At 36.8% G+C, this 12,867-nt stretch overlaps 2 protein-coding genes across 2 annotated transcripts; both read right to left on the bottom strand.

The window, feature by feature from the left end:
- Window positions 1-1,135: 1,135 nt before the first annotated feature.
- LOC104103518 (4-coumarate--CoA ligase-like 1) lies at window positions 1,136-4,934 on the bottom strand. Its single transcript, XM_009611427.4, has 6 exons — window positions 3,254-4,934; window positions 2,364-2,963; window positions 2,072-2,258; window positions 1,831-1,976; window positions 1,626-1,693; window positions 1,136-1,542 (listed from the first exon to the last, which is right to left on the bottom strand). The coding sequence occupies exons 1-6, from the start codon at window positions 3,680-3,682 to the stop codon at window positions 1,317-1,319; spliced, it is 1,656 nt and encodes a 551-aa protein (XP_009609722.1). The 5' UTR covers window positions 3,683-4,934; the 3' UTR covers window positions 1,136-1,316.
- Window positions 4,935-5,056: 122 nt separating this feature from the next.
- LOC104103519 (probable mitochondrial-processing peptidase subunit beta, mitochondrial) lies at window positions 5,057-11,680 on the bottom strand. Its single transcript, XM_018773240.3, has 9 exons — window positions 10,869-11,680; window positions 9,859-10,023; window positions 9,591-9,728; window positions 9,358-9,509; window positions 9,172-9,280; window positions 8,433-8,531; window positions 8,276-8,341; window positions 5,499-5,606; window positions 5,057-5,372 (listed from the first exon to the last, which is right to left on the bottom strand). Exons 1-9 carry the CDS (start codon window positions 11,532-11,534, stop codon window positions 5,286-5,288), a joined length of 1,590 nt encoding a protein of 529 aa, XP_018628756.1. The 5' UTR covers window positions 11,535-11,680; the 3' UTR covers window positions 5,057-5,285.
- Between the last annotated feature and the right edge of the window lie 1,187 nt (window positions 11,681-12,867).

Genomic DNA, 12,867 nt, shown 5'->3' on the forward strand with positions numbered 1-12,867 from the left:
TACTTTTTGCTGCCTCTTTAGAGGTACCAACATTAATATTGTCAAAACCTTTTTCAGTAATATTAGTACTCAATTCCTGACTTAGGGACATGAGAATTTTCTAATTTAATAATTCTCTTGTCTAAGGCTATATTTGAAGCCTTTAAGTCCGAGATTTCTCCTTTAAGATTATGAATCTCATTTTTCAAATCTTGAACAAGTAGTTGGCCTATCAATGGCCTGGAATTTCTCTTAAAATCCTTTTAACATCAGACATCGTATATGGTCCCTTTTGAGAAGGAATTTCTCCAATCTCTGGACTTGTAGGAATTTCATCCTGAATTTTGTCCATCTGATCAATTATCTGGTACCTTAATTCTAAGTTTTTAATAACTCTGAGAATTTCTAATAAACTATCATTAGTCAGGACATTGATTTCTAGATCCTTAAATTGAGAATAAATGCTAAAGAATTCATCATCTGTGTTGTTATTACAACACTGATTCTGCTTGCAGGGTCCACACTGATCATCTGAGGAAATATTTATTATCCTCAAATGTAGAGTAATAATACAAGTTTAACATAAGATATGAGTAGTTAATGGTAAAATAATTCTGATAATTTATCAATATTCACAGGATAAGTGCACATTTCTTGAAATACCCTTGCATAGGTAAAAAATGAAGACTTATGCTTCAGTATTATCCCTGCCATTCAGCAATCACTGAAACAAGTATATATGGTGAAACATGTCACAGTTTTCCCTCTTGTTTCCTTTTTATGCATATTCGCATTTAGTGTTGGTTCAGGCCAGTTGTTTGTTGAATCAATCAGTTCGGGATTGAGGTGTAGTTTTTACATTTCTAGAGATTCCTTGATAGCCTTTAGGAGTTTAGGGGGGTTCGCTTTTCCAGACAAGATCATATATCTAAATCAGTTAATCAACGTTTTTTGTTCACTGTATCATACTTGGAGGGGGGGGGGGGGGTCTGCTGGTGGAGATAGTACTACATCAAAACATCGTTATTTTTACCGTTATGTTATAAAGATTTTATGGGATTTCAAGATGAAAGAAGATACAGTTAATTTGCTCAACCTGCATTGCAAACATAAAAAGGAAGCATCCTATATCTGTACATCCTATAATTTGAGCTCATTTGTAGAATGAAATACCATCATCGTTTTCTATATAATTCTTCTGGAATAAGTTGTACATTGCTAGTGAACTTTAAGTTTTTTAGATGTTAAAGAGCACACATTTATGGAATATTTCTTCCTTACAGAACATGATGATAAAATGTCTTTGTATGTTAGAATAATGTATTTGGAACATCACTCTATGCATTCTTAAGTCTCACCAGCATCTTTTCCTTGATAAGTCTTCTCATTATTTTTCCTGAAGGAGATTTTGGAATACTATCCACAAACTGCACCACTCTCACTCGTTTATATTGTGCAACAGTTGATGCAATGTAGTTGATAATGTCCTCTTCACTTTCTTTTGCTTTTGAGTTCAAGACTACCCATGCCGCTGGTATCTCTCCTGCTTCTTCATCTGGCAGCCTACAGTTATAAAGACTATCCATCCGTTATTCGTGAAAATTTAACCATTTTAAACCTTAAGTCAACTAATTGATTTTACTTACCCAACTACTGCAGCATCTTCTACTGAAGGATGTGTGAGAAGGATCCCCTCTAACTCAGCTGGAGCAACCTGTCAAACCAGCAAGGAGGTCCAAAAACAGAATAAAGATAAGAAAGAATTCTAGATTCAGCATAGTAAATTTAGTCAAGTGTTTAATATAGGTCAATCTGCTCTCCTCTAAAGCTCATGGTTAGTGTTATCCTTACTTGGAATCCCTTGTACTTGATAAGCTCTTTGATACGATCGACTAGGAAGATATCTCCATCATCGTCGATGTAGCCAATGTCACCAGTGTGAAGCCAACCATCCTTATCAATTGTAAGGCAAGTCTCAAATTCATTTTTGTAGTAACCTGAAAAGTTTTCACATCAAAGGGTTAAATTCCATATATCTACCAATGCCTACTAGAACAAAAAGGTGTTTAAGGGAAAAGTTATGGTCAATTACCCTTCATAACACATTGGCTTTTGACACATATCTCGCCTGGTGTGTTTTTGGGGAGAGATCTACCAGTATCAGGATCAACGAACTTTACCTCCAAATTAGGTAGAATAAAACCAACAGAATTTCTTTTAGCAGTATGCTTGTCGCTATGAGAAAGAGTAATGCAGCTGTGCTCAGTCATCCCATATGCCTAGCAGTTAAATAAAACAACAGAGCGAAGCTTGTCAAAAATAATATTCAGCTAATAATACATTGACATTAGGAGGAACATTATAAGTTTCTAGTGGATGTTCACCTCTTGGACCTGAACATCCGGAAATTTCTTTTCAAACTCATTAAGAATCTCTGGGGCAAGTGGGGCTGCCGCTGTCATAATGGATCTAAGCTTAAGCTTGTTGAGATCAAATTCATCCGCAATAGGATTCTTAACAAGTGCCAAAATGATAGGTGGCACAATTGGTGCAAATGTGACTTCATGTGCAATGAGTGCATTTAGGAATGCCCTCAGTTCGTACCTACGCATGACTACCACTTTCCCTTTATTTCTAATTGTTGCACAACAGATTCCAGTTATCCCATAAATGTGAAAGAATGGTATCAAACCCAGTGTTGTAACTTGGCCTATCATTTCTGGGCTAACACTGAAGAGTGTAGAGCAGAGATTTGCTACTAGATTTCTGTGGGTTAACATCACTCCCTTGGACAGGCCCGTAGTGCCTGATGAGAAGGGCAACGCACATAAATCATTTTGCTGCACCATTTCATCTTCTTGGTTTGTTATGTGATCAGTTCTGGAACCGGCACGCTCTGCAGCTTCGAGCAATTCATCCCAATGAATTGTTCCTTCTACATGTTCTTCACCTAGTATTATTACTGGCAGCCCACAATCTTTAACCTGCAGTCATAAAACTCTAACTTGTAGACTAGATAAATCATACATATACTAACAGTATAAAAAGAACTTTTACACTATGAGTGTATTTTAACCTGTTGTAGAAGGTAACTTGCCTGATTTTTCATGTTAAAAATTCCACTTATGGATTGATATGTGTAGTTATCTGTTCATTACATTAGGTGGAAGATTAAAGCCTTCTTTTTTTATCATTATAAGATGCGAATTTCAGTTGGACCAGAAAGAGTAACAAATACAAGAAGTTTGATCTCACTGAGTTGGAGGTGTACTACCTTGTGATAGGTTGGTAGATCAGAGACAATAAGCTTGCCATCAGCAGATTCAACTTGTTTCATAATTTCTGATGAATGAGCTGCTGGATTTGCACCTGAGAAGACACCACCAGCAGCCATGATTCCGAGAGCGACAATAGCATATTCTGGTACATTTGGGAGTGCTACAACCACGACCCGTCCTTTCCTTAAGCCAAGGGATCTCAAGGCCTTGGCAAACCTCCTTATGTCTCTTGCAAGTTGGCCATAAGTGTAGCCTTTGCCAGTGGTAGCATCCACAAATGCCAGTTTGTCAGTGTATAACTCTACATTGTGAAGCACAAAATCCGGGAGAGTCACATTGTCCGGTACATGAACCGGAGGATACCTACTCCGGAAAATGTGCTCACATTCTTGCTGCTGTGAGCTTTCTACTGCATGAGTTCCCATTGTCAGTATAATGCCTGATCTTAGCTCCCCAACCTAATTTATAAGTGGAAATTTGGTTACCTTGTTAAGTAGTAGCACCAGTTGTCTCCATCAAGAAAATGAAATGTGCATGCATGGAGGTTAGATAAAAGGTAGATAAGGCTTATTAATTAACTGGTAAGAATTTGTTGAATCATTCCATTCTGCAACACGTTCTCTCACCTGAGTCATTGTTCCTCTAACTGGCCTTCATTTGTTCAAGAGTTTATATGTTATTCTGGAATCTGACACTTGATTTATGAACATCTAGTAGAGTGAGTTTCATTTAAGTTATTCATTTGAAAGGTTATTTTCTATGTTGCATCTGCATTTTTCCAGTTCCTTTTGACAAGTCCAGTCGGCGACCAAAAATGAGTAGAAAAGTAGTTGAAATAAATTTACCTCCTTGAAAAATTCAACTTCCTTTTTTTTCTATCTAACGTCACACTGGCTCCAACAAGTTTACTGTTCCCTTCTATAAAAGTAGGCACTATATATCAACAGCCTAAATTTCAATAACAAAAACGCATACGCGGTATTGCCCATGTTTATCATCTGTGTTCATAAGTGGTGTTAGTAGTATTAGTTTGTTTGGTCTGGTGTTAGGCTGTGCTTTGGATACTAAGGCCCGGCTTGTTCATAGTTTTTTTTTTTTTTTTCAAAAATATATTTGTTCATGAAATTTTGGTATGAAAAAAAAAAAATCAAAAGCCAAAAAGTGATCAAAATTTTCAAAAAAAAAATTTCCCCCCTCACAAAACTACAACATTTTTTCAAGTGAAATGCATGTCCAGATATAATTTTAAATTTCAAACACCATTTTAGAATTTAACTCCAAATACTACTTTTTTTCAAAAATTACAATTTTTATGTACAAACAAACGCCTGCCAAGTGTTTTGACTTGTATACTGGTTTCAGATTTACTTTCGGAAAATTTTCAATTCATTTCTTGAAAATTGTTTGCAAGTTTAATATATTCTAGATGCTTTCATGACTGAAATAATGAATTGCTAAATGTATTTACAGCTAAATTCTATGTCGCATAAGAACAAAAGATAATGGGGCAAAACAGTTGAAGCTGAAATGCAGCTGTTACAGACTTCTTGGACCAGCAAACAGCATCCCCCTTCGTTTTCCTTTTTCTTTTTTGAATACAAAATTAAAATGGAAACAACCTTATCATGTTTATTTTAGAGAAGAATTGCCAAGAAGAGATTCTAGAGAGCTTATGTATGAAGACGGTTGGAGGGTCAATTTCCTACAAACCAACCCCCCCCCCCCCCCCCCCCACCCCAAAAAAAAACGAACTACATGGTCCACACATGTACAAACCTTTAATCATATCAAACACAAAATTTAGATTGCAACCTTGCATATTTAAGGAATATGAAAACAAACGTTGACAACCAAATTATTGAATATAGGCCGCTTATTTTTATAGGAAAGAAACTAGAAAATCATTACAAAACCAGACAGAATGCAAGAAGAATAATTAGAAAAGCAAGACCTATATATTCGAGAAGGGAGTGGTTGCACGAGGTGGGTAAAATTGTGATGCATACAACTCCAAAAACAAAGAATGACCTAATAACGGAGCATGTAGGTCCTGCGCCTGAACCAGTTATAATCAGGTAGAGTCTGAATAGGGCCCACAGCGGATATAGCAACATCCTGCCAAAAGGAAGAAATGAAATACAAATTGGTTAACACTCAAAATAGGAACCAAAGAATTTTGAGTAACAAGATTCTTTAATAGTAATGGGCTCCGAAACCACAAATAATTTTTTGAATCCCCACCTGGTCAAATATAAATCTGTTTGCAACCCGTTTGATGGCGCTGGCATCTACAGCATCAATCCTTGCAAACAGCTCCGGGACTGGAATCCTTCTACCATATGTGAGTAGCTGCAAGCAGGAGAAATAAAAAAGGGAAATGAAATTGGTACAATCATATTAGAAAGCAATACTGTAAAAGCAGTTTTTCCAAAAACAAAAAGATCAAAGAAGCAACAAGGTCTATGGGATTTGAACCGGAAAGCAAGTGAAGCTCACACTTCTATAAAGTGAAGCGCACCATTCACGAAAAATAAGAAGTACAACACATATGAATTCAGTATTATAATAATAAAATTTCAATTAAATAACTAATATCAGCATACAATTTACAATAATGTTGATATTAATCCAATTCAAAGTTGAGATTCAAGGGATCGACCATTTCTCGTTGGAATTACTTTGTCACCATAAGCGGCTTTATCCCCGTGAAGCGCTGACCTCTCTCCCAAGAAGATCTTAGTTTGACAACATCTCCAAACCCATTTGCAAAATGGATTAAACTTAGACAAAATACATTGATTCTTTTTCTTTCTCAACCCAAAGCTTCTGTGAGATTTTTCTTCAATCTTTTATTTTTTGGTTTGTGGGGGGGGGGGGGGGTGGGGGGGGGGGGTGTGAAGAAATTGGGAAAGCTTTAGCAATCTATCTTCTCTACTTGAGAGCAAGACAATGCAGTGGAAAGCTTTAGCAATCTATCTTCTCTACTTGAGAGCAAGACAATGCAGTATAATACACACCATAGAAAACATAGTCCTATACTTGATGACGCATCCAAACTTGTCAACATCAATTTTCCTAACTCAACTTGAGCACAGGGAGTACTGCATAAGAGCTACTTTTTTTAAAGGACTGTTTAAGAGCTTTTTTAATAACCAAGAAATCTTTAAAGGCCATTAGCGCTGGGTTGAAACTCAGTGGATAATGAACTCGTCCCTTTACCTTCTCCACTTAAATACCAAGCTTCGGTCAACAGCAAGGTTTAAAGTGATGCATGAGCCTAACACATGTTGCGCTCTTACCACCAACCAAGACCTTTCACCCTTCATTTTGATCTTATATTTTCCAGATGTTAAGCATGCACAAATAAAGCACCATGACACTTGTAATAATGACATCAACATCATTTCATAGCCCCTAATAATCCTCTTGCACGAGAATAATCAGCCTAGTTAGTCAATGTGCCACGAGACCATCTTGTTTTCTTCTTTTTTCGTTTCACCCAAAGCCACCTTAATTACTCTGCTTCTTACTGCTTCATTCCACCACTCAGCCACACTACCTACCCATTTTCGAGCATGGCCTTTAGTGGCTGATATTGCTACAGCACATTATTACATTTTGTGGAAGCAACATATTGGCAGTAGAAGGAATAGCGGTGAAGAGGATGTTTCCAACATTGTGAAATCAGACCTTCAGAATCTATATGCAATAATGGGAATCTATATGCAATAATGGGACCAATCTGTTGCCATCATATAGGTAGTGGCAATGACATTAGTAGCACTTTGGCACGGTTCAACTAAAACTTCTCCAAGAACAATGAAGTTATTACGCGCATGTAGGGTAGTGGCAGTGAAATTAGTAGTGATGCAGTACAGTTCAACTAAAACTGGTCAAAGGGTAATGAAATTATGTAAGGGTTTAGGAGCATAGATCGACTGAAGAACATGAAGCAGTTCAGTATTTTTATTATGCGCATATATGGAGGCTTCCTGCACATATCTTCTGGAAATTAGTACCAGTGTTTTAAATGGCGTAAGCCCCACACATCTTTACTTTTTGAAATTTATAAATTAATAATATAGCACTATAACAAAAACAAAATATAAAAGATATATTAAAAGTTCAAGAAAACTAAATTTTTTAAAGTAACTCATACAAGATAAAATATCTAGCATGTTTTACAAGTATAAATAATGCAGCACTGTTAAATTTACTATGAAATATAAATTAACTACAACGTCTTAACTTTCAAGCAATTAAAAATTATAATTTCTTAAAAAATATTATCAAACTGTATATTTTACCTCTTTAAAAACTCAATAAATTTTATCTAACACTGTAATTTAAAATATTACTCCTTCATGAGTAAATATAAAGTTATTTTTAAATAGTAAAATAATAAATGTATGATAATTTTAAGAGACAGAGAACTAAGACATGAAGATCTATCAAGTAAAGATATAAATTTTGGTTATCTATTTTCAGAAGAAATATTCAAATGATATTCACCCTCTCGATGTTCTCTATTAGTAAATCTACAATATTATGGTTCGTTATCTGAGTTGTTCACAATTTTCATATTCCTATAGATAAAAAGAACTTTAATAATTTATTTGTTAAAGAATATTGAGAGTCAGCAGTGCTAATTAGTGAATTTAACACATGATTTGCATAAGAACTGTTAGGCGAGTCCCGAGCTTTGAGCGTTAGGCGTGTTTAGGGCGCACAGTCGGGCGCTTGGGGGCGTAAGCCTCACAGAACTAAGTCCCACACATGAGTCTCAAGGCGTTTTGATAGTGCCCCGAGCCCCGAAGCGAGTCCCAGAAAAGCCTTTTAAAACACTGATTAGTACTATGGGAAAAGTAAGCAAATTCCATGTGCGGCGACTTATCCATGACTCACCCCAATTCAAATACTTCCCGGAAAATAAAAGGAATAACAAAAACAAAGTAGAGTACATAGAATCATGGCACGACACACTACTACACCCACAAGATTAGATGTCAGAATAGTACCTGACGTCCAATGTCTTCGGCAACAGGACTAGTTCCATCAATGTGAAGCATGAGAGAAGATTTCAACTGCAAACCGGAATTGGTGAGTGGAGAAACAAAAAAAGAACAGGGAGAAATAGACAATTACACCTGACCATTAAATAATAAATAAACCTACCTGATTGCAAGCACGAGTGACATCATCATCCGAAGCTCGGTAGCACAATTTGACTATCTCTTGCATAATGCAGTAGGACAAATCACTCAAACAATCAGGCTGCAAATTAAGATTTCAATTGACATAAAACTGGTGTTACTCACAACCATATGCCAGTCAAAAGGATAAAGAAAGATTAATTGCTTCTTTTAAAAGAGTAAATAATTAAATTGCTCAATTCTTGCAATCCACAATATCTCAAAAGAATCAAAGCAGATTAGTACAACATAGTCTAACATTCAATGTTAGAATATATGAATTTGCATCAACCCAAAGCATGACCGGTAGATGATAGAAGAATGACTTCACGTCCACGTTCGACATATACAACCAATAATAATGCTTAGAAGACATTTTAAGCATATTCAAGAATCCAAATTGCATTTTGATCTCAGTCAATTTAGAAGACATCTGGAGGATATAATAGAAGGTAAATTTGAATATCTAGACACACGATGCAAGACAGGGCATAAAACCCTTTTACACTCTAAAACACCAAGCAGGCAATCAAGCACTTGCATCTATTGCAGCTCTTCGGCATGAAAACAGCTCAACCCCTCACCCCCACCCCAGGAAAAAAAATAGCGCACACATCCACACCAAACTTATGTGACAAAAGAAAATGCAAGGAAATAAGAAAACATATCATCACACCACATTCTATTCAACAAATGGAAGACAAAGTGATGAAAATCTTCACCTTTGCAACAGCATAGACACCAAACAGACCAGTATCTTTATAGTTGGTGTTAAAAGCCATCATGCTCTCTGCTAGTTCATTAATGGCAACCCTTTGGGCAAGCCCGGAACTGCAAATAATTAGGAGCCCTATCAGAAAACAAGAGACAAACAATTTTGCACTAAACTAGATAAAAAAACAACTCACCCCATGTGCTTCCCTCCTCCAGCATTCTTATTCCAAGTGCCCAGCATCGATTGCATAACCATCAGCGGAATGGTATCCGGATCAGTCCATGGTGCCCCTTGAAAAGCCACAGCAAATTGCGCCAATGGAATGTCATCGTCAATTACCCTAACCTGATTTTAGTAAAATGATCAGCATGAAAACCATATTCTAGGGGAAAAGCACCATGAAGCACCCCCATGAAGTAGGCCTACCTCTGAGCCAGTAAAAATTGCTGGTTCTCTGGCAACCAACTCCGAGGCTGTAGTTGGATCGGTTGAAAGCTTAGTAAATTGTTTCTTAACTTGATCAACAAATTCTTCATGTTTAACAGGCCCAGTAGCTACAATTACCTATTTTAATGCCCACGAAGAAGGCTGAGAGTTTAGACAATAGAAAGCAGATGATAATGTTAAAACAATCAAGTTTCTGCTAACAAGCGAACAGACTTAGACAAGGAACATGAAATCATTTCCAAAATACCATTCTGGGAGCAGTATAATGTGTTGATATGTAGTCCTTTAGATGATTTCTGGTGATTGTCTTTATATTCTGGGCAGGTCCGAGAATAGTCCTACCCAAAGGTGAGTACTGGAATGCAGTTGAATGCAAATGGTCAAAGATGACTTCCTCTGTTTGACCTTCAACCTGCAAACAGACAAGATAAGACACGACTACAGAAAGCAAGATACACTTAAGCTCTAGTATGTACAGGCTTCTTGCATAACGAAAGCTACCTTCACACAAGCCACAGCTGCAATAAACTATATAGAACAAAGGAAATGGCAAAATGTTGAGACTAAACAACAAGACAACAAACGGAAAAGCTCTCAATGACTGCTCAATCAAACTAGTTATTCAAAAAGATACTTGGTGGCTATTATTGCATGGAATCAACAAGTGCAAGCGCTTTATGCACTACAATCCTTACAAAATAGAAAGTACTAAATCATTTTTAGATCTACTTGTCTATGCCTGTAGTGGTACACTAAATGGACTATATCCTTGCATAAATCTGACGAAATTAGAGATAATTTTTTTAAAAGGAGAAAGAACGGCCATACGAGACAAAGGTAGAACCTACAAGCATCCAGCAACTCGCCAAAAATTGGTTATATTGAACTTCTGTACAGGAAACTCGGCTTGTGTGTGTTACTTCTCCTATGTGAGCTCACACTACAGGTTGCCTAATTGGTTATCTTGAATTTTAGAACAGGAAACTTGGCTTGTCTGAGTTTCTTATCCTATGTGAGCTCACAATGCAGGTTGAGCTACATCAGTGTAAAACTAGTCTATTTATGACTAAATATGCCTATTAGCTGTACTCTAGAAGAGGATACCTTAATTTTAATGACCAGATTGCCCAGTTAAACTACAAGTGCATGCAGAGACAAGTAAAATACTATAATATAGGGTACTTGCAGCTTATCAACAAGAAAAAAAAAAGAAGCAAACTTTATATTCAGAATTCAAAGAAAATAGAGAAATTTGACCTCCTCCATCTCCCTAAGGATGACATCACGTTCACGTTCGATTTTTTTCTCTTCAAACTTGGAATTCTGAAGTATATCAGCCAAAATATCCAAAGCTACAGGCACATCCTTATCCAAAACCTTAGCATAATAAGCAGTTTGTTCTCTAGAGGTATAAGCATTCAAATGCCCACCCATATTCTCAATCTCCTCCTCCATTTCCCATGACGTCCGCTTTTCAGTACCCTTAAAAATCATATGCTCAAGAAAATGGGCTGTTCCATTAGTCTCATCAGTCTCAAAACGTGACCCTGCATCAATAAATACACCTACAGTGGCTGTCTTGGCAGCAAGATTTGTCTCAGTAGCCACGCGCAGGCCTGATGGAAGTGTGGTCACGCGCGTATCAGGGAAGCTGAGGATTGGTGTGTGGTCGGTTAAGGTTGGGTGAGGGGAGTTGTACTGGAGGAATCGTGAATCGGGATTCTCGAGCCGTTTGATTTTGTGCTTAACGTCTTCGGCTAATCGGTCGTAGATCATTGCGTCTGGAGGAGGTGGACCGGTGGCCGGAGCGGTGGAGGATGTGGCGGCGACGGCGGATGAAGATGTAGAGAGACGTCGGAGTGATTGGCATGTGGTGAGGTTTCGGGACCGGCGGGCTAGGGTTAAGAGCTGCCGGATCGTCATGGCAGTGGCTTCTGAATTCGGCTAGGGTTTGTTCTGGTTCCTATACAAGGGGGAAAAGATGGAAAATGGTAACGAAGCTCAAGAGAACCAGACTGCAGATTCCGCTCAAGACCAAAGAGGCACACGCTTGTCGACTAAGAAGAGTTACGACATCGTTCCACGTATGTTGTGGTTGCTTTTTTTATGGACTTCCCACACGATTCCGTAAGCTAGGCCCATTAAAATTTCGGGAATGGCCCAATAAGTACTACGAACCACTCCCACCAGGCGAAGTGCACAAATACCCAATTTTAGTGGGGGATTTGGCATGACATTACAACTAGGTCCAACAATTGGCATAAAAAAGCCAACGTTTTAGAATTTAACATATGGTAGTCTAAAGTTATTCTCTCTCTTCTAATGGTTCAACCACTATCCTAAAAATAAGTCCCATTAAAATTATTTTCCTTAAAAATAGCAAAATATATTTAAAACTATCTCTCTTCTCTCATAGCAACCATCATCCTAGAAATTAGGTTCCATTTCCTTTAGTAGTATCCGAAAAAAATTTCAAATATTTTTTAATTAATTTTCTAGGTTTTTTATCTGTATATCCAAATATATATAACATAATAATAATTATATTATTTGTATATCACAGTGTAAAATATAATAATGTGTATATCAAAAAAAGTATACTAAAATTTTATTTTTCTTCTTTGTATAACACATTTCAGATTGAAAACTCAATTTCAAGAAGACTCCATGTGTGTATCCCATGTATATTTCTATGTACACCAGTGATATCTCATGTATATCATGTGTATCTGTGTATATCTATGAAAATTTATATTATATATACGATATACAATGTGATATACACGGGCGTCCATAAAATAATTATATTGTATACACGATATACAAAGTGATATACATAAACGTCCTTAAAAATCAGTGTGTGATATACACTGATGTACACGATATACAACGTGATATACATATGCCGCAGTTGGATTTTTAGGTCTGATTTTTTAGTGAAACCAGTCTAAATCACTTCTAATCTTGCTCAAATTTTGTATATAGCCTCGCTTAGGTGTTTTCAACCAATTTCAATCACACCCACTCGTTCAATCCAACCAAAAATAAGAAGAGAGAAGAAAAATAAAGCTGAAATATATTTTTTCTCTCTTAGTTTTTGCTTCTGATTTTTTCTGATGTGAGATCAAACTTACCTTTTCATCCACTGATTTTTTTGCACAATTTGCAAGATATTTTGCTAAACTATGAGAGCGAAAGAGAAAAGATAGGAGAAGAAATACAAGGAGAGAAAGGGGGAGGGAAGCAGTGAACAAGA

Source organism: Nicotiana tomentosiformis, chromosome 2 (assembly GCF_000390325.3).
Source record: "Nicotiana tomentosiformis chromosome 2, ASM39032v3, whole genome shotgun sequence".
Classification (NCBI taxonomy): Eukaryota; Viridiplantae; Streptophyta; class Magnoliopsida; order Solanales; family Solanaceae; genus Nicotiana; species Nicotiana tomentosiformis.

What these genes read in the sequence shown, in the direction of transcription:
- LOC104103519 (XM_018773240.3), bottom strand. Translation starts at nt 11,534, where the DNA reads ATGACGATCCGGCAGCTCTTAACCCTAGCCCGCCGGTCCCGAAACCTC. An exon ending in GGAGGAGGGAAGCACATGGG is followed by an intron (nt 9,281 to 9,357) that starts GTGAGTTGTTTT and finishes AATTATTTGCAG; the next exon opens with TTCCGGGCTTGCCCAAAGGG. An exon ending in ACAGATTTATATTTGACCAG is followed by an intron (nt 5,373 to 5,498) that starts GTGGGGATTCAA and finishes TCCTTTTGGCAG; the next exon opens with GATGTTGCTATATCCGCTGT.
- LOC104103518 (XM_009611427.4), bottom strand. Translation starts at nt 3,682, where the DNA reads ATGGGAACTCATGCAGTAGAAAGCTCACAGCAGCAAGAATGTGAGCAC. An exon ending in ATCTACCAACCTATCACAAG is followed by an intron (nt 2,964 to 3,253) that starts GTAGTACACCTC and finishes TTATGACTGCAG; the next exon opens with GTTAAAGATTGTGGGCTGCC. An exon ending in GAAGATGCTGCAGTAGTTGG is followed by an intron (nt 1,543 to 1,625) that starts GTAAGTAAAATC and finishes TTATAACTGTAG; the next exon opens with GCTGCCAGATGAAGAAGCAG.